The sequence below is a fragment of the Ochotona curzoniae genome, unplaced genomic scaffold (assembly GCF_017591425.1).
Source record: "Ochotona curzoniae isolate NIBS_2020 unplaced genomic scaffold, NIBS_Ocur_1.0 contig_2688, whole genome shotgun sequence".
Lineage (NCBI taxonomy): Eukaryota > Metazoa > Chordata > Mammalia > Lagomorpha > Ochotonidae > Ochotona > Ochotona curzoniae.
The window spans coordinates 24,837,659-24,862,324 of NW_024465553.1; the positions used below are offsets into that span (position 1 = coordinate 24,837,659).

General features: G+C 46.0%; 1 protein-coding gene across 5 annotated transcripts in view; it reads left to right on the top strand.

Moving 5' to 3' along the window:
- Positions 1–562: 562 nt before the first annotated feature.
- PPP2R5E (protein phosphatase 2 regulatory subunit B'epsilon) overlaps positions 563–24,666 on the top strand; it is a 130,140-nt gene continuing 106,036 nt past the window's right edge. The window contains exons 1-2 of one of the 5 annotated variants that reach the window (XM_040975473.1): positions 563–1,113; positions 3,266–3,429. In XM_040975473.1, the coding sequence (XP_040831407.1) occupies positions 3,273–3,429 (157 nt within the window). In that variant the 5' untranslated portion in view covers positions 563–1,113; positions 3,266–3,272. Of the gene's footprint in view, positions 1,114–3,098; positions 3,430–24,666 lie in introns of those variants that run through there. The other 4 variants (XM_040975474.1, XM_040975472.1, XM_040975471.1 and 1 more) reach the window with 4 other exon arrangements.

Sequence of the window (24,666 nt, forward strand, 5' to 3'; positions counted from 1 at the left end):
GGAGTGGGATCCAACTAGCATGCTGTAACGCGGTGCTGGCGAGGGGACAGGGGGACGGACGGAATCTGGGGACCAAGTTGCGGGCTGACGGATGCGGTTAACCGGGCCAATGATCGCAGAACATAGCCAAGGCGTTGCCACTTGCACCAGCCACCCAGGCGCGGAGGCTTGCGGGAGCTTCTCCGAGTCCTGAACCTCGGCACTGCGCGAATCACGCACGCCTCCCAGGTTTAAAGGGTTCCTGTCAGGCCTAAGACCAGGATGCCATCCCCCCCCCCCCCCCCCCCCCCCCCGCCTCGAGCCTTCTGGCGGAAGCGGCGGCGGCGGCGCGGCCAGAGATCGTGGCTGCATCCGGGTCCTCCGAGGCCTCGGCCCAATCCTCGGCCTCCTCTCTTCCTACCCTCCCGTTTCTCCGCCCCCCCCGCCGCCAATCCCCGAGCAGCTCTCAGCCGAACCTGCTGGCAGGGGAGTGAAGGCGGGCCTTGACCAATGAGACCTTGCTTCCCGTTTGAAGCCACCAGTGGGTGGGCGCCGGAGGCGGGCACTGCCGGGCAGAAGGTTCGGTTGAGCGTGCGCCATGGACTGGGCCGCCCGGTGATATTGACAATAGGAGAGAGAAAGGGGGCATTGACGGGGACCCGGCGCGGGTGGCGAACGGCGGCTCCGGCAGCGGCGGCTCCGGCTCCAGCGGCTCCTCCTCCTCCTCCTCCGCCTGTTGCCGCTGCGGATTCAGTCTTCCTCCCTCCCTTCCCCCCTCCCCACGTCGCCGCCGCCGCCGGGTCCGGGGCTCCGTGCAGAGGCGCCGCCCGCCGGGAATGTGAGCGAGGAGCCTCCGGCGGAGCCGCTACGGGGTCGGTGCCGATTTGATGGGACGGGCCCGCGGGGGAGGATCGTGAGGCCGCCGCTGCCGGAGCGCTGAGGCTCGGTCCGGCGTTGAGGCCTAGAGGCGCCGACGCCGCCGCGGAACCGGAGGGACGCCGCACCGGACAGCCGTCGGCCCGGCTTCCCCGCCGCTGCCCGGACCTTCTCCTGCACCGGGTCCCGTCTCCCACCGCCCGCCCCCGCCCCTTGAACCCACACATCGTCTTTGGATTCTTCCCCAAAAGCTTCAAGGTAACTTGGTCCCTGCAGCCCCGCGGCTCGCTCGCTTCCTTTTCCTGCGTCCCCTCCTCCCGGGGAACCTGCCCGGCACCGGCCCGGGCAGGCTAGGGGTGCGGTGGGGTGGGGTGCGGGAGAGCGAGCGCCCGTCCCACTTGTCTGATTTACCTGTAGATGCTTCCGATGCTGCCTTTCATTCACTCTGTCTGCCTCCTCCCTTTCCCACCTTGTGGGATTGGAGGCGTTTTCTTGTCCTCTCTTCCCCTCCTCCTCCTCCCATGCATGCATGGACAAGGGGGGGGGGGCAGGGGAAATTAGGGGGTTCGGGGTTGCCGAGAGAATTCTGTAGCCGCGTATCTTCTGCAAGGCTTCAGGAGCAGAGAGATTTTAGTATCAGAGTGTCCCTACGTGCAAACCCCTTCCCTGTCTCTCCCCCTCTTCCCTGCTCTGGGATTATCCTGAGCCCTGGAAATGCCTCCAGCCCGCTGTTAGAGGATAATAGAGCTCCGGGCGTCCTGGCCCAGGGTGAAACCTGTTTCCCCGGGCTTTGCGCGGACTCGCTGCTGCGGTGGTTCAGTTCTGCAATGCTCTAGGGTTGAGATCTTTGACGTTTATTCTGGGCCGCGAGCGTAACAGGCAAAAGCCACACACACACACACACACACACACACACACACACACACACACGCACACACACGCACACACAAAATCCTATCTACAGAGCGTCTTTTGAGATGGAAATTGAAGAATGAAGAGATAGAAGGAGTGATGGGGAAAGAAGATTTACCAAAATCTTGCATTGTTAGATTTACAACAAAATATAATAATTTCCAATCTAATACCAGATTGCATTGGGCCCTCAACTGACAGCCTAGAGATGTGCTTTGGAGCTGCTTGCTGGTGCAGTCGTATTTTAAAGTCATCTGATTCTGTAGTCATTCCTAATTTGCAACTTCATTTTGAATCTGTCACATATTTAGTGCTAGATTGGGACAATTAGGAGAAGAAACCTTCTTCAAAGAACAAACAAAACCAAGAACTCAAAGACTTAACATTCTGAACCGCACCATATTTTTAGGGTGCTGTTTTTAACCCAATCAGAATCCAGGTGACTGTATTCCTACGTATTTAGGGAAAACCTTCATAATTTTTATTCTGACGTTTAAAAAGCACTTGTTTCGTGTCTTGCAATGACAGGTGAGTAACTGCTTTTCAGCTCCTCCCCCTCATGCGTGGATTCTGTCCCAGTATGCCCATTAATCCCTCATGGAACCTCAGTGCCGTAGAAATGATGACATCTGTTTAAATTGGTGAAGGATATTGAGCATAATGCCTCGTAGTGTTAGGAAATAGTTGTCATTTGAGATGGCTAAAAAATGCAGAACTACCCTGTCCTGTCAGTCTGGTAGAATTAAAATTGGTGTTTGGCAGTGAACTTCAGGATCCAACCCCCAACTCAGCTTGTCCAAAGTAGGTTGTGAATATACGTTTCCAGTTTCACTTTGGTGCCTGATTTCATCACAGGTTTATTAAGGTTTAATAACTGAAGGTGACTTCATTAAAAAGCCTTCTTTGAAATGATCTTAATTATGCCTTTTATGTGTTCTGTTTAATCTAGCCTGTCCTCATTTGCAGTGTGGTGGTTTATCATAGCGAACACAGCACATTGCTCTAGAGAAGTCATGCCTCACTCCTTGGCAGTGAGAGTAAATTTCACCTTGCTGTGATCCACTGTGGTAGACTCTGAAGCCCAGAAAGAATTTCCACTCCAGAGCCCATTCATAATATTAAATATCTTGAGAAAATGTATCACTGGAAGTTTTCCAGCAGGAAGACAACTGTTAAAATGAAGAGTCTTCAGATGAGAAGAGCTTTTCAATTAGAAAATAGGCAGACAGTGCAGAGTTCAAGTCCAGAAAAGCATCTTAATGCTTACAGTAAAGCGGTACAGTGGTAGTGAGTTAGGATATTGCTTCCGTGCCAGCGACGTTGGTTTTTTTTTTTTTTTCACACCAGGTTTTTGCATTTTACTGTTGATACGAGACTTTCCTTAGTGAGTTTTATTTTCTTGAGCACTTGTTTCCATTGTTTTGGGTATTACGTATGGCTCTTCAGCAGTCTGTCACTCGGCTGGGGAGGGTGCGCTGATGTGGCTCTTTCTTTTCAGTAGGGATATGTCCTCAGCACCAACTACTCCTCCATCAGTGGATAAAGTAGACGGATTTTCTCGGAAGTCCGTCAGAAAAGCCAGGCAGAAGAGGTCGCAGAGTTCCTCCCAGTTCAGATCTCAAGGCAAGCCCATTGAGTTAACACCTCTGCCGCTGCTCAAAGGTAAGGCTGGGGCGGGGGAGACTGCGTGCAGATGACTTGTCAATATCTGTGCGTAATCACGCTTTTGTAGAGTTTCCTAATCTGTTAGAATCCTATTGCACATTGACGGGTTGGGAGGCATCAAACCCATTGAGGTTACTAGCTTATGCTGTCCTTTTTAAAGGGCTCAATTTAATCTGAGTAACTGTAGACAAGGGAAAAGAAATGTGTTATCTAGAAAAAATCTTCTCACATGAAAGGTGTCTGGGTCTGTATGTTTCATGTTTTTTTTGGCTGTTCAGGTGGGTCCACTGGGTACAGCAACAGCAGTCCTGCTCAGAAAATAGGCTTTCGTGGGGGCATGGGTGCCATTGACTTACGGAGAAAAGTGTTTGGAGACTGTGTTTTTTTTTTTTTAATAATTGGGAGAAATAATTTGTGATAGATTACATTTACTGTTGCTTTTGGGAAGTACAGATAGAAAAGATGCACGGTGATTTTACTTATTTCATACTCTTTGGAGTGCGTGAGGAAGTTTTTAGTGTGAGCCTTGGGTTTTTCTATCGATTAGACCCTCTTGTTTTTGGACATACAGAAACTTTCTGCCCCTTTCCGTTTTTATCTGTTTGCTTTCTGTCTTCTGGGGGAGAGGTGATTGGAGATGGACCCAGGCCTAGCTGGACGGTGTGGAAGCTGTCGGAAGTGTGTCTGCAGGTGGGCCTGTGCCTGCGGGATGCGGGCAGGAGACAGGAAGCTCGGACGGCACAGTGGACGCGGGAGGAAATGACAGCTTGCTGTCTTACTACTTCAGTCATGTGCATTTTTTTTTTTCTGTAACACTGTGTGAAACCAGAAGATTTTAAAAGAAAACTGGAATGTACCTGGAAGAGATCACCCCAAAAACTTAGGACATTTCAAACTGAGAGGGAGATTCATAAGTAAGATTTCATTGTTTTTCCTTGGGCTTGGTGGCAATGAAGTGCGGATAGCTGGAAAGGTGTTGGACCTAGCAGGTGGGAAGGATGAACTCTTCCAAGGTTCAGGGAAGAAAATTTTCCTGGCAACAATGAAAATAGTCTATGTGAGGCTTTGGGAGAAAAATGAAAAACATGTGAGGCTTCAACTAACCATGCTTTGAAAAATATAAACTAGGGGGAGGATTTTGAACTTTTATTAATGTGTTTAATTTTAAATTGACATAGAGTGGTTGTTATCTCTGTCTGGCAGGGCTTTATTTTGAAGATTGAACTTCCTCAGGATCAGAAGGAATTTAAACACTTTTCTTAATAATTTCTCAGGGTTTATTAGAGCAGAGTTGGCCATTTGTATTCTGGATCGAGGGGTGTGGTAGTGTGGAGGCATATGTGAGGTGATGTGTGGTATTGTGGAGGTGATGTGTGAGGTGATATGTGGTAATGTAGAGGTGTGTGTGAGATCATGTGTGGGGGTGTGTGTGAGGTGATATGTGATAGTGTAGGTGTGTGTGAGGTGATGTGTGGTAGTGTGGAGGCGTGTGTGAAGTGATGTGTGAGGTGATGTGTGAGGTGTGTGGTAGTGTGGAGGAGCATGTGAGGCGATGTGTGGTAGTGTGGAGGCATGTTGTGGAGGTGATGTGTGAGGTGATATGTGTGGTGTATGTGGCAATGTAGAGGCGTGTGAAGTGATGTGTGGTAGTGTGGAGGCGTGTGTGAAGTGATGTGTGAGGTGATGTGTGGTAGTGTAGAGGCGTGTATGAAGTGATGGTGTGAGGTGTGTGTGGTAGTGCGGAGGTGTGTGAGTGAGTGAGTGATGTGTGGTAGTGTAGAGGTGATGTGTGAGTTGTGTGTAGTGCGGAGGTGTGTGAGCGATGAGTGTGTGGTAGTGTGAGGTGTGTGAGTGATGTGTGAGTGATTGTGTGTATGAGGCGTGTGAGTGATGTGAGTGCAGCTGTGTGAGTGATGTGTGAGTGTGTGGTAGTGCGGAGGTGTGTGAGGCGATGTGAGGTGATGTGTGGTAGTGCAGAGGCGTGTGTGAGGTGATGTGTGAGGTGTGTGTGGTAGTGCGGAGGTGTGTGAGGTGATGTGAGGTGATGTGTGGTAGTGCAGAGGCGTGTATGAGGTGATGTGTGAGGTGTGTGTGGTAGAATATAGGTGTGTGTGAGGTGATGTGTGGTAGAATATAGGTGTGTGTAGTGCAGAGGTGCGTGTGAGAAGAACTTTCAAGTGTGCTTTAATGCTGGTTGTCCCTTTGCACATTGATTCTTACTTTGGTATAATAGACATGGCATAAAATTGACGATTTTTAACTGTTTTTGCAGTCCAGGGTTATTAAGTACAATCACGTAGCTTTACAGCCACATCCACCATGCATCGCCAATGCCCTTTCAGCTTCCTCTGCACCTCCGTGAGCCCCCACTCCTCCTTCTGCACCGGTGCCCAGCTGCTGGCAACCCCACCGTTCAACCTTTCGTCCTGGAGAGTTTGTCCGGTACCTCCTGAAAGTGGAGTCACGCCAGAACTTGTCCTTTTGTGACTGGCTTATTTCATTAGCACTCTGTTTTCAGTGTTCCTGTGTGTGATAGTAGGTGTCAGAATTTTGATTCTTTTTAAAGGCTGAATAATAGTTCATTACGTGTACCACACGTAGTCGTCATCTCTGGCTTTTCTGAATGTTGCTACTGTGAATACAGGTGTGCAAACTCTGAACTTTTTTTTGAGGAGGGGTGTCTATCTGAGAATTTAATTGCTGTATCTTACCAGTTTTTTGTGCAGTTGAGTTGTTTTCCACAGCATTTGTGTGCTTTTTCGCTCCATCAGTAATATGCAGATTTCAGTTTCTTCACATCAGTACTTTCTATTTTCTTTAAAAAAGGTAACTTTTAATGTGCATGAGGTGATATTTCATGGTTATTTTGATTTGCGTTTGCGTAATGGCCAGTAAAGTCCAGCACATTTTCCTGTGCCTTACTAGCCATTAGTATTTTTTCTTCTCATTTTTTAATAAGTCTAGTGCTATTTAAAATTTTCAGGATTTTATGTCCAAGAATATTATTATTATTTTTCTTTGAACTTGTAGACTTTGTGAGTGTGGGAGAGCAGCACAGCTCAGGAGGGCTTGGGGTACCTCATACACTTTAATGACTAAGATTCTTGTATAGTAGACATATTCTGGGTAAATATTTTGGAAAGCATTCGGTTGGGTTAGAATCTCATGTTTGTTACTTGAAAGCGTGGAGAATAACCAGCCACAGGTTTCAGAAATAGGTGTTAGTTCCTGATTTTTGTGGCAAATACAGTTTAAGTGGTACTGGTTTTCTTCATCATGAGTCAACTTTTGTTTGTATTTTGCCTTCTCACAAAGTTTCGGAAGTCATTCACGAATATAAGGAAAATACAGGAAGAATTTCTTTCCTAGGGGTTTTCTTTTTGCATTGTCTTGGTTTCTCTTAACTAAATGGCATGCCAAAGGTTATTGATTGAATTTTTTTCTAGTATTTCTTTGACTAAATTACCAAGTTTGAGTTTATTTTATTTGAGACATTATAAAGTGGCGTAGAATTTTGTGAGTAGTTTAAAAGAATAAAGTGAAAGAACTTGTTCCAAAGGACCTGATTTGAGGGGAATTTGAATATGGAAATTTCATGGGAATCAGAATTAAGTAGCTCATCTTTTTAATGCAATTTTGAAAGCTCAAGAGCTTATGTGATTCATGAATCACTTGTTTTATGTGTGCCAATTATCAGAATATTTATTAAAGGCGTTGTGGTGTTTGATTGGCAGGCTTTTGAATGCTATGTCAGTCTTTGCATTTGGACAGTCCGTTCATTTGCAGAGCTGTAGCATTAAGGAAAATTTCTGTTTTGTCCTTTTTCTAATAGGTGGCATTTTGAAATTTCTGTCATTAGTGTTATTTCTGTCAGAAATGACACCAGGTGTAGGATGTATGTATTCTGCTTATATATGTATGCAGAAGGTGAATGGCCTGACTTTTCCTCAGGTAGATTTCTTAAAATTACATGGTTGAACTTTGCAGATAAAGACTTCTGAGTTTTATTCCATCTTCATAAAAAACACTTATTTTAAGATTTATTTATTTTTATTGGAAAGGCAGATATACAGAGAGGAGGAGAGACAGAGAGAAAGATCTTCTGTCTGATGATTCACTTCCCAAGTGACCGCAACGGCAGGTGCTGTGCTGATCCAGAGCAAGGAGCCTAGAACCTCCTCCAGGTCTCCCACATGGGTGCAGAGTCCCAAAGCTTTGGGCCGTCCTCGACTGCTTTCCCAGGCCACAAGCAGGGAGCTGGATGGGAAGAGGAGTCACCGGGATTAGAACTGGCGCCCATATGGGATCCTGGTGCATTCAGGGCGAGCACTTTGGCCACTAGGCTACCACACCTGCCAGGCCCCATTCATACACTTCTGAAAGGGTTTTTGGAGAATCCTGAAGTTTTTGAACTTGGCTCTTATCAAGAAAACCTCAGTAGAAGGTTTAGTGTCCCATTGTGAGAATATGTCTCTTCGCTTTTATTCCAGGTTTTTGCCCCTGCGTCAATTTTCAAAGCAACTGTGTGCAGTAATGGGAGCAGGATGTATTTAGAGAGTGAGCACACACTTAGGCATGAGTGCAGGCAGCCCGGCCAAGGGAGACATTCCTCCTAAGAGGGCCAGAGAAAGAGTCGTGCCCTCTTGCACTCTTAGTTTAGGAGTTCTCTTTATTGGGGGGAATGCTGCGTTGATTGGGTGTACCAACAGCGTGGAGTTTGGATGGATGGAGTTCAGTGTGTGTGTTGCGCTGTGGGAAAGTTTTCATATGATCCCCACAAGGAGCCCAGTGTAAGTGAATTTGCTCATGGTGGCCTTTTCTTTGTCCTGCAGAAGGCTCAGGTGTATCATGGGAAAGTGAGTGCACTGCATTGGCATGTGAATGAGCAGCGAGAAACTGCAGGAAATCGTCCAGCTCATTTATTTCCTGTCTGACTCTCTGCGCTTCCTGTATCATTATGTGCTTGAGAAGAAAACATTTGGATGCTTTCCCTGTACCTACGTAGTAGGACATGAGACAAGCTTTGCAGTTATCGTAGTACATCAGGGAATAATGACAGACTGGACACTTAAGCAAAACATACACGCACGCAAACTGATGTTAATAATAGTAATAACAATAATGATACATACTAGTAGTGGTGGTGGGACTTGGTTAGATGGCGTGATAATTAGAGGCTTAGAAGGCCCTTATCCAGCATGCGTGGACTGAATGTGTTTCAGCTTGTAGATCTTTTTGGACTTTGGGACTCGTGTATATGCGTGATGAAGTATCTTGGTGGTGCGACCCAAGTCTCAGTACAGAATTCATTTATGTTTCATACATGCCTTATAGACAAGAATCTTCTACAGTAATTTTAGTGTCTCTGTATCCTATTACAAGAGGTCATAGTCATGCAGGTACTCTGGATCATTTCAGATTTTGGTTTTTCAGATGAGAGATGTTCCGTCTGTAGTTAGTTCTTAACCTGGGGTTTTTCTTCTCGGGCTGCTGTGTGTCGAGGGCGGGTATCAAGACCTGCGGAAATTACCAGTGAAGTTTCTGTGTGTATTTTTGCTTGAAGGAGAGAATTCATTGTTTTCATCAGATTCTCAGATTCAGCCCTTCCATTGTTCCCTTCTCAAAAATAGGAGCTTTTGGTTTAGACTAAAAAATTGGCACTCAGAATTGTGTTCGTTGTTTTGCGTGCATGCGCAGACTGCGTTAACCCTTGCCAGGCAGTGCTGTGAGTTCAGCAGCCCATCCAGGATGGGACTGACACGGGCATGTGAATACTGAAGTGCTGAGTGAGTGTTCTCCCAAGGTGAGGTGGTCGTCTGCCTACAGCTTCTTCCTGTGATTGGGCTCATTCCAACTCGGCTGCAGTGAGACCTCCTTGTGGCTTGCCTTCTGTACTTAATGACTTTACAAATGGCCGCTGAAGTTTCTATCATACTGTTATTTCTCCTAATTTGAAATTACTTTATCTTTGTTCATTTTTATATTGTCTGTCTCCCCTTCCACCTTTAAAGTAAAACCTTCAATGTGGAAGCCTTGTTTTTTTTTATCTCTAGAGTCTAGATTTGTGTCTGGTACATGGTTGACACCATAATTTATTTTATTTGTTTTTTTTTTTTTTCTTTTCACCATAATTTTTTTTTAAGATTTATTTATTTTTATTGGAAAGGCAGATGTACAGAGAGGTGGAGAGACAGAGAGGAAGATCTTCTGTCCGATGACTCACTCCCCAAGTGGCCGCAACAGCTGGAGCTGAGCCAATCCAAAGCCAGGAGCCAGGAACCTCCTCTGCACGGAGGTACAGGATCCCAAAGCTTTGGGCCATCCTCGACTGCTTTCCCAGGCCACAAGTAGGTGGCTGGATGGAAAGTGGAGCTGCTGGGATTAGAACCAGCGCCCACATGGGATCCTGGTGCGTTCAAGGTGAGGACTTTAGCCACTATGCTATTGTGTTGAGCCCAACCATAAATTTTTTAAAACGATTTTTTATTTGAAAGACAGAGAAAGACAGAGAGAGATTTGAGATCTTCCATCTGTGGATTTACTCCCCAGATGGCAGCAGTCGGAGCTGGGCCGGTCTGAAGCTAGGAGCCAGGAGCTTCTTCTGGGTCTCCTGTATGGGACCAGGGGCCCAAGCACTTGGTGTGCATATGGATGCTGGCGCCAGACTGTGGCTTTCCCTGCAGTGCCATGGCGCCAGCCCTCAATAAAATTTTTTCAGTAAATGAATAGACATTGTAAATAATTTTTTACAATAAATTTTTTCAGTAAATAATAGACATTATTTCAATTAAGGTAGAAGAATATGAAGAACTATAAAGACTTCTAAAGCAGAAAAGAAGTAGTTCTTAAGAAACAGTCTTCAGCATTACCATTTGGTTGATAGCAGTTTTAGACCTACTTCTCATTTCAGAAGTGAGAATCTAAAGGCTAATGAAAATGTTTTCACAGAAATTCCAGAATGTTTTCACAGAAATTCTTGGAAGTTGTTCATCAAAGTAGAATTTTTTATTTTAAGATTTATTTATTTGTTTAGAAGGAAGAGCTACAGAGAGAGAAAGAGAGAGAGAGAGAGAGAGAGAGAGAGAGAGAGAGAGAATATCTTCCATCCACTGGTTCACTCCCCAAAGAGCTACAACAGCTGGAGCTGGGTGAAAGCCAGGAGTTTTTCCCAGGTGTCTCAACGTGGGTGCAGGAGCCCAAGCAATTGGGCCATCCTCTATTGCTTTCCCAGGACACAAGCAGAGAGCTGGGTGGGAAGTGAAGCAAGTGGAGCAGTGGGAACTTGAACTGGTACTCATATGGGATGCTGGTACTGCAGTTGGTGGCTTTGTCTGCCATGCCACAGCACTGTCCCAGAGAGTAGACTCTAGGTTTTATTTTTAAAAATTTATTGGAAGGTAGAACTAGAACAAGAGGGAAAGTTACTTTGCAAATGTCTCAGTAGTCAAGGCAAGCTGAAGCCGGAGCCAGGTACAATACCTGAGTTTCCCACAGTCAGTGGCTGAAGCAGAAGTACTGCATTATCATCCCGTGCGCATTAGCAGGAAGTTGGGTCAGAAGCAGAGGCTGGGCCTGATCCTAGCTTCTGTGATAGCCAGAGCACGGTAGTGTTGCGGGGCCCCTGGTCCTCTTGAAATTCTAATTTTATGTCCCTAGGAAGACTTGTGTTCTTCTGGGCTAGGATGCAGCGCTTTCATCAAATTTCCAAAGAAGGGGCAGGTGTTTGGCCTAGTGGTCATCACATTGGTTAAGATGCTGCCATCCTGGGCCCGGCGCGATAGCGTAGCAGTTAAGGTCCTCGCCTTGAACACACAAGGATATCCCGTATGGGCACTGGTTCTAATCCCAGGGGCTGCACTTCCCATCCATCTCCCTGCTTGTGGCCTGGGAAAGCAGTCGAGGACGGCCCAAAGCTTTGGGACCCTGCATCCGTGTGGGAAACCCAGAGGAAGAAGCAATTGGCTCAGCTCCGGCTGTTGCGGCCACTTGGGGAGTGAATCAATGGACGGAAGATCTTCCTCTCTGTCTCTCCTCCTCCCTGTCCATCTGCCTTTCCAATAAAAATAAATAAATCTTAAAAAAAAAAAAAAGATACTGACATCCTGGGTATCGGAGTACTGGGAATGGTACCTGGTGCCAGTAGCTCACACAAACTTCCTGGTACTGAACAAAATGGGGAATGGCAGGTGATGGCTCAAGTAGTCCCTGCCCTGTGGGAGACCTCCCAGAGTAAACCTGAGCTTGCAGGGTGACCTAGCAAGTCAGAATGTTTCTCTCTATCGCCAAATCTAACAGTCTCTCTGAAAATGTAAATAAGTAAATACATGTATACATACACAGGTCCATTTCCACATACGTACTCACTCGAGAGATTTCTCAGAGTCTGGAAAGCTTTGACTGATACATGTCAATTTCCTCACTTAGCAAAGGGAATGTTTAGAATACTTGTTCTGTGGAAGGGAGATCTGATTAGCTTCTCCTGTGTTTTTTTCCATTCCTCTTGGGACCAGGTAAAATTTTAGAAGGTGTTAGAGTTAGAAGTTACTACCCGACTATAGTATGATTGTTTGAAAAGTATTCACCAGTAATTTTTTTTCCTAGAAGATTTGTTTATTAATTTCAAAGAATTGCAGTAAGGGAAAAATAGAGAGAGATGAAGCCAGGAACCAGGAGTCTTCTCTGGACTTGCACATGGGAGCAGGGTGTGCGTACTTGGGTCATGCTGTGCTGCTGTCTCAGGCCGTAAGCATGCAGTAAACCTGCACCCGTATGGGATGCCGGCAGCCAGTATGGGATGCCTCCTTTAGCTTTTGAAGATTCCTGTATTTGTTGATTCTGCTGTATCCCTGGCATCACAGGGTAGCCAGAGTGGAAGGGCTGCTTTTTGTACCTGACTCTTGCAGAGAGCCAAGGGTGGAGTCCCAGCTCTTCTGGCTCCACAGGCGGTGCATTCTGCCTGGTGGCTCTTAGCAATAAATGAACCCACGTGAGAACAGAAGCTAACTTGGAACTCACATTGTACTGGGATAATTCACAAGGCGGATCCTTTTACTGTCTGTTTGCAGAAACTCTGAAAATTGCTGAGAGGTGAAAGTGGTAAGAAAGAAAGTGGGCAAGAGAGGAGCCAGGGAACTGCCAGCTCCCTCGTGGTGGGGACAGTCCTGCACTGCGGGCTCCCTGGGCACTTGAAGAGGGCAGAAGGAGGAGCCACTTCTCTGCAGTCCTGTGCGACTCCCATTCTGTCTTAGGAGAGCATGGGAGCCACAGGCTGGTGAGGAAGGGTTGGGTAGACCGGACTGGCAGTGGTGTCTTGCATCACTCGTGTTCCCAGAACAAGTTTATTGTAGGCAAGGAACTGGGTTTAGGTGGTAACTACAGCCTTGTGAACTGGGCTGTTATTTAACCTCTGTGAACTTCAGTTTTAGCCTTGCAAAAAGGCAATGGTTATAAGGAGGAGGTGAGCTAACCTAGGTAAACTGCCTGCTGCCTAATGGGCTGCTTCATGAATATTTATTCTCTTATCTCTCTGCCTGCCACTCATCTGTCTTGCATCAGCGCTGTGGACCAGGATCTTGTTTCAGAATATTCAGTGTGTGGGAGAGGACACCTGGCAAAAGTTGGTTTGTTACGTAGACACCCTGAGACTTACCCCACAGCGCAACCAAATTTCAATTTAATCAATGCAAGGTTACTTGTGCCTGGGACACTGTTCATAGTAAAATATTAAAACATTAAAAAGAGCATGGAAAAAATGAGGAGTTAGCACTATTTCAGAAAAGTACCAGCTTCTAATAGGAAAATGTGGGTGCTGGAATTAACTTTTTACCCAAGTGTCCCTTGGAAGATGCTCTCTGTCAGTTAACTGCCATTGTTATGAAGAAGTGTGGTGAGAGTGGAGAGTGGCTGCACATTCCTGGCGGCTACCTGGCTTTACAGGTATGGGCATCACAGCTGTTAGGGGCTTGCACGTTGTGGGCGTGCTAGACTGGTCTTTTGGAATGAATGAATACTTTGAAATCACAGGCAAAAATGAAGAGTTGTTTTGAGGGTTGGAAGACAACTTTTTAGAAGTATTTATTTTGATTGGAAAGTCAGATTTACAGGGAGAAGGAGAGACACAGGAAATTCTTACATCTGCTGATTTACTTCCCAAGTGGCTGCAACAGTTGGAGCTGAGTCAGTCTGAAGCCAGCAGCCAGGAGCTTCTTCCTGGTCTCCCAAGCAGGTGCAGCATCACAAGGCTTTGGACTGTCCTCGGCTGCTTTCCCAAGCCACAAGCAGGGAGCTGGCTGGAAAGTGGGGCAGCTGGGATCGCCTATATGGGATGCTGGTTAATACAAAGTGAGGACTTTATCTACTAGATTACCAGGCCGGGAAGACAACTTTCAACCTTTGTTTCTTCAAGTTAATTTTTAAAAGATAATCGAAAGAACTGGTGCTTTTCTATAATTTATCTATTTTCATTTATTTATTTGAAAGGCAACATTAAAGAGAGAAGGAAAGACAGGAAGAAAGAAATCTTTTGTTTGCGGGTTTGCTACCCAGATGGTTGTATGGGGTGAGGCTGGATCAACTGAACCCAGGAGCCTAAAACTGCCATTTGGGTCTGCCATGTGGGTGGCAGGGACCCAAGCACTTGGGCCATCTTCTGCTTTCCTGGGCACATTGGCGGGGGCTCATTGGGAGCAGCAAAGACTTGAGCTGTGCCGCACAGGCTTTGCACACAGTGGCCCAACAAGCTGGAGCACAGCCCCGACCCTCAACATCTTATCCTCATAGGTTTAGGATTTAGACTCATACTCTTGATGTATGGTAAGGCCTAATTGTGTGCAAATGTTATTTGAAGCAAACACCTATTAAAGGATTCTGCATTTGACCCAGCTAAATCAAATGAGCTCCTTCCGACGGCCTGAAATTCTAATTTTTCCAGTCAGTCCAGTCATTCATTCAGGAGATTTCTGTTGAGTGATATGTTGCAGCTCATGTCGTTCTGGGCAGACTGGAGAGCAGAACAGGATTGGTGTCCACTGTCCTTTGTGGATAAATGTTGAACTGATTCAGCCGAGATAGAATTCCAACAATGATGAGTGCCACTGGAGAGCTATGACAGCCACTAAGGAAGGAAGTGGTATTTAGCCTGAAAATTAAAGACAGGCTAGGTAGGTTGATGATGTTTTTCTCAAAAGGTCATTATTGCTGGAGATGAGAGACTGGAAAGGACCATGAAAGGTGTCAGGTGCCGAGTCACCCAAGACTGGTTTAAGCGCTTGTCCTTGGGTCTGGGAGCAGTTGTACGTCCATAAGTGTATGACCACAGAATCTGTGAATCACCCATTCCCCACCCACCCAGCCACGAGGAATTCATGTTTCTCTCACATGTTTCTATATTCATTTGTTACACTTTTTTTCTTTTTTAAGATTTATTTTATTTTTACTTGAAAAAGAGAGAGAGCGAATGTTTCATTCCTAGATTTATTCTTCAAATGGCTGCAATGGCTGGAGCTGTACCCATCTGAAGCTGGGACCTTGGAATTTCTTTCCAGGTCTCCCATGTGGGTGTAGGGATCCAAGGCCATGGGCCATCCTCCTCTTGCTTTCCCACATCTATTAGCAGGCAGCTGGATGGGAAGTAGAGCAGTTGGGACTCGAACAGGCACCCGTAATGCACTGATAACACAGGCGGGTGATTAGCTTGCCACGCCACCATGCTGACCCTTTGTGTTACACTTTGTTCCCTCTGCCCATTTAATAGCATTTTGACAGACTGTAAACATGAACTTTCAAACTATGAAACACCAGATCTCCTTAAGGCTACATCTCTAGACACCACTGTTATGAAAGTACATGATGCTAAATTTACTGTGTGTTGTAATTTCCTGTTTTTTGAAGTACTAACTTGGAATAGTGGCAGACAAAATACAATAAGTTTAATTTATCAAGAGAATAAAGGTTTTCAAATGAGAGCTATAACTGTTGTTAGTTCCAACTGATGTCCATTAAATGAGCACGCCAGCACTAGTGAAATTGCAGGCTGAGGTTGGTGTTCTGGTTATGATGAAGAGTGGAGAAATAAATAATGGAAAGCATTTTAAAGTTGACAAACTCAGTGAAGTTAAACATTGCATCCACCTCCTTGCTACTTGCTGACTTTAGATTTTCCTGAGCTGTTACAGATTCGCATCCTGTGGGTGGTGGAATACAGCGAGGGGCTGCGTGCTTTTAGTGTCAGTGCTACAAGTACAAGCGAATTTATGATGATTTTCATGAGGAAGAAAATGTCATCTGTGGTTATCTTAAACTGGCTGGCGGAAGAGTCTAACGGGTTTAACAAAAGGACTGTCGACTTCGAGGTTGACAGTTGATGCTTGAATGATTAGTCTTGTACTGAAATGGTTAATGAATTTCAAGATGATTTTAGTTGTTTCATGGATAGTCAGACAATGTGTATTCTTGTAAGCACAAATCTGTATTTAATATGAAAATAGTCTTGGTGACATTACATTTTCTAACAGCTCAATTTAATGGATTTTTTTTTTCGCTTATGTTATCATGGTGTGCTACCCACCTACATTCCTTGACTAGGAGTGTGTCCTGCATTTCATTCTCACAGGGACAGGAGAGACCCACACAGAATCTTCTGTTTGTGAGTTCACTTCTCCAAGCAGCCAGCACAGCTGGGGCTTGCCAGGCGGAAGCCAGGAGCCGGGAGCTGCTTCTGAGTCTCCCCCTTGAAGCCATCTGCTGCAGCTTTCCCCGGCCAAGCAGGGGATGGGATCGGATGTGGAGCAGCCAGAACACGAACTGGCGCCCATAGGATGCTGACCCCACAGGGGGAGGATGAGCATGCTATGCCAAGGCATTGATCATTTTATTTATTTATGAGTGTTTATTTACTTGAGAGGCAGACAGAGGGAAACAAAGAGGTCCCATTCACTGGTTCCCTCCGGCATGACAAAGCCGGGAGCACAGTCTCCCAGAGCAGTGGTCCGGCCGTGGCCATAGGAGCCGTCAGCTCTGCCCGCCAAGATGTGCACTGGCAGGAGATTGGAGTCAGGAGAGGGGGCAGGTACCAGGCTCAGGCACTCAAGTGGATGGCAGTGATTAACTGCCAGTCTCAGTGTCTGTCCCTATCCCATATATATATATCTAACTTTTTCCATTTTTTAATTATATTTTTGACAATCTTTATACAGTTAATTAGGGTATAAAGGTTCAAGGGCTACAGGAAAGTGGGTAAGACTATTATTTCCACATTGTTTCCTTCATGTATCTGAGGTAAAGGGGGATATTGAGAAGCCCCACCCAGTCTCCCACCCATCCCAGGTCCCTGATGTAGGGCATGCTCCGAGGGTCTTGCTCAAGCATGCATGAATTTGAAGGAAGTTTGTAACGAGGGCCGGGGCTCCAGGAAGTCACCGACAGCTCAGCGTGACTGATCTGGACTGTCCATCAGTTTTCTCTTCCAGCTGACCTTGTACTGGTAGAGACTGCGCTTTCTGTTCTCCTTTGAATTCTTGCTTGTTATGGTGGAGATTGTGAAGAGTGACTCAGAGAGGAGAATGAGAGCTTCGACGGAGCAGGCACTTCCGGCGCCGATGCTGTGAACTGCAGCTTTGGGGCCCGAGTGTCCCTTTTAGTTGTTTTTGCTTCCTCTCTAATAGAACTTTTTTATAGAACTTTTTTATACAGAGTTTTTTTAAAAAATTTTTTTTTTTTACAGATTTATTTTATTTTCGTTACAAAGTTGGATAGAGAGGAGGAGAGACAGAAAGGAAGATCTTCTGTCCAATGATTCACTCCCCAAGTGAGTGCAACGGCCAGTGCTGTGCCGATCCGAAGCCAGGAGCCAGGAGCTTCTTCCAGGTCTCCCACATAGAAGGAGGGTCTCAAGACTTTGGGCCGTCCTTGACTCCTTTCCCAGGCCACAGCAGGGAGCTGGATGGGAAGTGGGGCTGCTGGGATTAGAACCGGTGTCCATATGGGATCCTGGCGCGTTCAAGGCAAGGATTTTAGCTGCTAGGCTATGCCGCTGGGCTCAGAGTTTTGACAATGTTTTTCTTCCCTCTGTATTTTCTCCTGCCTTAGCTGTTTTGTGAGTGGGTTTGCTGAGGACCACGCAGAGCTGTGGCCAGGTCAAAATACAGAGTAGCGTGGGAAGCTTGGGCCATGGATGATCCACGCACAGCGAAGTTGCCTGTCCAGCAGGGCACAGTTAAGGGAAGGGGAGTCTGTGAGCAGCCAGTTTTTGCCTGCAGGCTAGGTGACTGAACAGGCTTCAGCGTTGTCATACGTCAGGTGTTGACTTCAACACAGAGGAAGTGTGCTTAAAACATCTTACTTACCCACGACATATGACAGCATGCCTCCTAAATGCGTTTTGTCCTGTTTCCTTCCTTGAGGTCATGGTCTGTGTCTGTTCATGATGGTGTTCCTGCTGACTCGGTTAGTACCCAGTCACGTCTTCATTGCTGCCGAGTTACTTGTAAGAGAAAACACCTAGGGCCTGGTGTGGTAGCCTTTTGGCTAAATCCTCTCCTTGCATGCTCCAGGATCTCATATGGGTGCTGGTTCATGTCCCAGCTGCTCCACTTCCCTTCCAGCTCCCTGCTTGTGGCCTGGGAAAGCAGTTAAGGAAGGTCCCAAGCCTTGGGACTCCACACTTGTGTGGAAGACATGGAAGAAACTCCTGGTTCCGGGTTTCAGATCAGCTGAGCTCCAGCCGTTGTGGCCACTTGGGGAGTGAACCAGCAGGTGGAAGATCTTTCTGTCTCTCCTTCTCTCTGTAAATCTGCCTTTCCAACAACAACAACAACAACAACAAAAATGCATATATCTATATATATATATAGATATAGATATATAGACATATATAATAAAATATCTATCTATCTATCTAGATAGATAGATATCTATATATATATATTTTAAAGAAAGAGAAACCGTTTTTACAGGCAGGAAAGGAATTCTGTGTTAATATAAAACAGGGTTGATTGGTACATGTGTGGTGTTGCTTTTTGGTCATTCCTTTTCTTTATCTTCTTTTCATTTTGCATGGCCTGTAGATTTAACTTTGAATTGGAGTGTTCTGTATAATGCAGCTGTGCAGTAAATTGAGCGTAGCTTTACACTGCAGGTTTATGATCTCAGCCTGCCTGGGCAGTGGGGAGGCGTTGCTGTGGACAGGGCAGAGTCCTTGTGAAGCTGGGTTTCCTTGAAGTCGCCAGGCCTCTGGAAGGTTCTGGTGTCTTCCTCCATCGTAGGTGTCTCCATCCTAGGTGTCTTCCTCTGTGACTGAGAGCTGGTAGTGTTGGGTCTGGTGAGACAGCAAATGTTTGTTTTGAGTGAAGGAATGACTATGTTGATAGTTCAGTTGTCAAGAGTTAATGGAATCTTTATTGGGAAGGCTTTGTTGATCTGGTTTGGAAAGAGTATACAGGCAGTAGATGGGGGAAGAGCAAGCTGAAGGAGAGAATGTGGTATTGCCATCTCTTCCAGGCCCTTGGACCTTACCAGGGTTCCTTCAATTCAAATGCATCAACCCTGGCTTGTGATTAATGGCAGGTAAGTGCTGTGAAAGTTCCCCCTGTGGTTCTCTGTGTAACTTCTCTTTTCTGTGAAATGACACCTAATGTTCATTTTCTGGTATATGTGAGGAAAATTTAAAAAGCCTTTATTCATTCTAAATTTGATTTAATTAAAAGTTGCTGTTAACTGTTACATTTTTAACACATAGGCACAGGTGAGTTTTAGGGGACCTAAGCTTCTATCCCTTCATTAGTATTTGTAGTCAGGAGTAGACTTTGAGGTTATTTTTTTTTTCCTCATGTTTTTTAAAAAAGATTTATTTGAAAGAGTTAACAGAGAGAAAGAAATATCTTCCATCTGCTGGTTCACTCCCCAAATGACCACAGCTAGGTTATCTGAAGGCAGGATCCTGTAGTTTATTCTGAGTCCCCCAAGCTCAAATACTTGGACCATCCTGTACTGCGTTCTAAGGCATACTAGCAGGGAGCTGGAATGGAGGTGGAGTCGCTGGGACTAGAACCTATGCACATCTGGAACGCTGGCACATTCTCTCTCTCCAAATATCCACAACAGCCAGAGCTGAGCCGATCCGAAGCCAGGAGCTTCCTCTGGATCTCCTACACAGGCGCCGGGTCCCAAAGCTTTGGGCCGTCCTCGACTGCTTTCCCAGGCCACAAGCAGGGAGCTGGATGGGAAGCGGGGCTGCCGGGATAGAAGTAGCACCCATTTGGGATCTTGGGCATGTCAGGCAAGGACTTTTAGTCACTAGGCTACCATGTTGGGCCCTGTTCTCTAGATTTTAAAGCAATATGAGAAGCATAGTCTTTTTTTTTTTCCCCATTGGTAAAGATTGATTTATTTTGTTTAAAGATTTGAATTAGAGCTCTTTTGCCCATTGGTTTACACCCCAAATGGCTTGTAATGGCCAGGGGTGGGCCACACTGAAGCCAGGAGCCAGAAGCTTGCTCTTGGTCTCCCATGTGGATGGCTAGGGCCCTGGCACTTGGCCCATCTTCCGCTACTTTCCCCAGGCCAGAAGCAGGGAACTGAATCAGAAGTGGAGCAGCCAAGACTCGAAGTAGTCCCATAGGGGCAGCTGGTGCTGCAGTGGGTAGCTTTACGTGTCACACCACAGCGCTGGCCCCAGAAATCTCATTTTCTGAGCTCTTCATTTTCTCATGCACAGTTTGGTAGGACACAGTCTGCCCTTGTTGTATGTGAAGCTAGTGTAGTATGTGTTCCAGGGGACCGGTGTGTGACCCCGAGAGGCCTTGCTGCGGTGTGTGTGTCTTCAGAAAGAGAGCTAATCAAGGTCTGTCTCCAGGGATTTTCTTTCTTCCTAAAGACTCTTTTCCACATGTCATATATTAACTGTGCCCATAAACTCTGATGAGTACTTTGATTTAGCCATCTAAACAGTTTCTGTTTTAGTTCCAAAAAAGGTAATTTTTCCCCTTAGCTATTAAATAGTTAGATTCCCCACCCCTCCCCATCTTTTGAGGGAGAATGGGGTCTTTCACTACTGCTGAGTTCTGTTTGTTGATAATGGATGAGCTGTTTAAGAAATCCAGCCGTCATAATACCAGTTGTTTTAAACTTAACATAACAAGACTAATGTTAGATTTTTATAGAGTTTGGAAAACTCTGTCAGCAGAATACTTAGAGAGAGAGAAGGATTCTACTTGATTCATAGGGGTAGTATGGAAGAATTACATTTTTTACTTCTAAAAATTACAGCTTATAACAGAATGGTCTAAAAAGAGGAAATTGTTGACAGTGGCCATCTTTGGGTAATAGGAATGGAAAGTTTTAATTTCTATCTTGATATAAAAACAGTTGATTACAAAGCAGAATAGTCACGTTTCTTGGATCTGTCTGCTTTTCAGCTTAGGCAGTAAACTACTGGGAGTAAAAATATTACTTGTGGATGTTGGTGGAACATTGGTGAACATTAGATTACGCCTTTGTATAATAGTTACAGTGTTATAAAATATCTACACCATTGTTTGAAGACAGCATAATAGCTTATGAGATGTGTGTGTTTATCTTCTGTCCTTTGGTCTCTGTGCACCCAGCCATCTAGCCAGCCATGTCAGCTTCAGAAGGGAAGTTCAGTTTGTGATCTCTTTAATATAATTTTCTAATAAGGAAAGGGCTCAATTGCTCATTTATCTAGATAACCTTGGGAAAGCATCATATTTGACATTCACTACGAGGTTAGAAATTAAGGATAAATGCTAATAATGGAAAGTCTTCTATTTTCTGAAATTGTTATCATGGTGATTTTATCGTGGAAAGAACTGTTTGGCTGTTATGGCATACTTGTAATGAGTAACACAATGATTTATGACTTGTCTCTTGTCCCTTTCTAATCAGCCTATTTGAATACCATACCCATTCTTTCAATTCGCTTTTGTCTTTCGGTATTTCTGTCTTTTGCTTATTTGTCTTTTCATGAAGCAGGAGAGTTTAGTGGTTTGCATTCAGTTTGGGGGATAAGTAGGGACTCAGTCAGCTTTTGCTGTTTGATAAACTATTTCAAAACTTGGCAGCTTGAAACAGCAGCCATTTATTTAAGCTCTCCATTCTGTAGTTTGTCAGCTGGAGCTGGGCTCAGCCGTGTGATGGTTTGTCCTCCACCTGCAGTCAGCTGGTGGTTGATGGTCTTGCATGTCTGTGGGTTCCGGGGTTGCAGAAGGGGGTGCTGGGACCTTCTGGTAAGTCTCACTGTCCTGCAGGCTAGCCTGGTTTTCTCCATGTGGAAGTTTTTGTGGTTTTCTAGATCAGAAGAGAGGGAAAGTGTGCTTGCTTATGTTGTTTTGAGGTTTCTGCGTGCACCATGCTTACTGTTACCCTGTTGGCTAAACTGAAATTTCCATAGTGGAGAAAGATTGTACCTCTTTGGAGGAGCTCTAAAATTATAATGCTGTGGTGTGAGTACAAGAAGATAATGCTTCCTCCTGTATGTCCTTCGCTACCTTCCAGTGCAGAGCCTGCTCAGCTTTGGCCACCAGCAGGGTCCCTACCGCCACCTCTCCCCCGAGGCTTCACAAAGCAGCTGAAGCACACTTTTAAAGTAGAAGTCAAGGTGTGTTTAACCTAGTGGTTAAATCACGTGTGTCTCATATTAGAGCCTGAGTTTGATTCCTGGCTTAGACTCCTAACTCCGGTTTTCTGCTGATGCTGGCTGTGGGAGGCAGCAGTGATAACCGAATACTGAGTCCCGTATGGATGTCAGGGTTGAGTTCACGGCCTTGGCTCTGGCCCAGCCTTGGCCTTTATGGACATTTGGGGGCGAGCCGGCAGATGGGAATGTGTGTCTGCTTCTAGAAATTAAAAAAGTAGAAGTCAGATGTATAAGAGCACATTTGTTTTAAAAACTTTCTGTTGGGTTTTAATCTCATTTCGAATACAATTTAAATTCCTTTGTGAGTGTATCAGTCTTGATGTGATGCAGTTCCTTCTTTGAGGTCATCTCGCTCTTCCTGCTGCTGCCCTAAGGTGCTCCTGCCCTGGGGCTGTGCCCTGCCGCCAGCCCTTCAGCATCACCCTTCTTACCCATTTGGCTTACTTAATTTTGCTCTGTGGTACTTAGCACCATTTCTGACATTTGTGTTTTTCTCCTCCAGTGAGATAACTCAGACCAGGGGTAAACTCAGTGGGGCAAGTGTGGGCCCAACCCTGTGGAAATACAAGTCCCGCAGGTTAGCTCGCTAGCTGGGGTGGCGATGGGCTGAGCTGGGTGTGACCATGGCACCTGCTATCACTTATGGGTAAGGGAACTGATAGCAGTCTGGGCAGGTCAAGGCAGCAGCTCCCAAAGGTGCATCCTGAAATAAGATGTGGGATGGGCCAGGCTGCAACTGGAAGGGGACGGACCAGGCAGGGCCAAGCAAACCCCAACTCACAAGAAAGAATAGAAATCAGGATGGAGCACGTGTCATGTCATACCATACCATACCATACCATACCATACCATACCATACCATACCATACCATACCATACCATACCTTGCTGGCTCTTACACTGACTGGTCTGCAGAAGCCAGGGATACTAGGCCACAGCATCGAAGGCAAAGGTTGAAACAGGTGGGGATCTTAGCCAATTGGGTCAGAATAACCACTGGCACGCACATAATCTAGGGCTGGGAATAGACTCGGCTGGAGAGCTGTAATAGTACATCCTTGCTGGGTTGAGGTTTCCACGGGAGAACCTGCTGATTCACTACTCAGGTGGCTGCAACAGCTAGGCCTGAGTGGATCCAAAGCCACGAGCTTCTTTTGGGCCTCTCACATGGGTGCAGGGTCCCAAGGCTTTGGGCTATTGTCAACTGCTTTCCTAGGCCACAAACAGAGAGCTGGAAGGGAAGTGGAGCAGCCAGGATTAGAACCGGCATCCAGATGGGATCCCGTGCATGTCAGGCGAGGACTTTAGTCACTATACTACTGTGCCAGGCCCGTGATATTGATTTTTTTAGAATGATTTATTTATTTATTGGAAAGTCAGATATACAGAGAAGAGGAGAGACAGAGGAAGATCTTCTGTCTGATGATTCACTCCCCAAGTGAGCACAAGGCCCGATGCTATGCTGATCCGAAGCCAGGAGCCAGGAACTTCCTCCAGATCTCCTACATGGGTGCAGGGTCCCAAAGCTTTGGGCCGTCCTCAACTGCTTTCCCAGGCCACAAGCAGGGAGCTGGATGGGAAGTGGGGCTGTTGGGATTAGAACCTTCGCCCATATGGGATCCCGGCGTGTTCAGGATGAGGACTTTAGCCACTAGGCCACGCTGCCGGGCCTGATATCTATATTTTAAAGAGGAATGGCTCACATGATGCTTTGCTGCCCTGCCTGCCTAACTCTGGCCATTCAAATGACCAGGAGATCTCTATGTTCCAGCGGGTACATATACACTGTTGCTCCAAAGCTGGTTGAATAGGAAAGCTGCTAAGCAAAGCAAGAGAGCTTTCTAGGTAATTTAATGCAAAGAGGATGCTGATAATGACAGCAGAGACTGTGGGACTGTTTTGGATCTGGCTTCTTATCACAGAAAAGGACAGTTTCAGAATGGTGCTTTGGGGCCAGACAAGCTAGGATTTAGTCCAGGCTAGCCAGTTACTGTTTGATTGATCATGGATAAATTATTTTACCTCCCTGTGTCTTCATTTCCTTGGTGAAAAAGGTGTCGAGAGGGCCAGTGTCTTAAGTTCTTGTAAGGATTAAATGAGGTGTGCGAAAGGCCGACTGCTAGAGAAGGCTAGGGTAGATGCTCTGGCATTACTACCTAATGTGTAGAGAAGATGTGTTTTCTCATTCAGGAAAATGGGCACACTGGCAGTGCTGTGTGATGCTTTGGATCTGATGAAAATATAGAATATGCAGTTTGTGAGAGGGAAGGGGTGCAGGGTGTAGAGGGGGTGGCCTGTCCTACGTCTCACAAGGCCTGTGTTGGTGGAAGTAGTGAATGGGTACTGGAGAGGAATAGGCAGGGCCTTCAGCGTGTGTGGTAGATCTGGAGGCAGGAAGAAAACACTGGTGTAGAAAGCCTGTGTGTGTGTGTGTGAGAGAGAGAGAGAGAGAGAGAGAGAGAGACAGAGAGAGAGACAGAGAGAGAGAAGAAAAAAGGAAGAGATTGGTGGCTTCCTAACTCCCAGCAGGTGGGCCCTTGGAGTCCCTCATTGCTTCCTCCAGACCCCCCAGGATCCAGCTC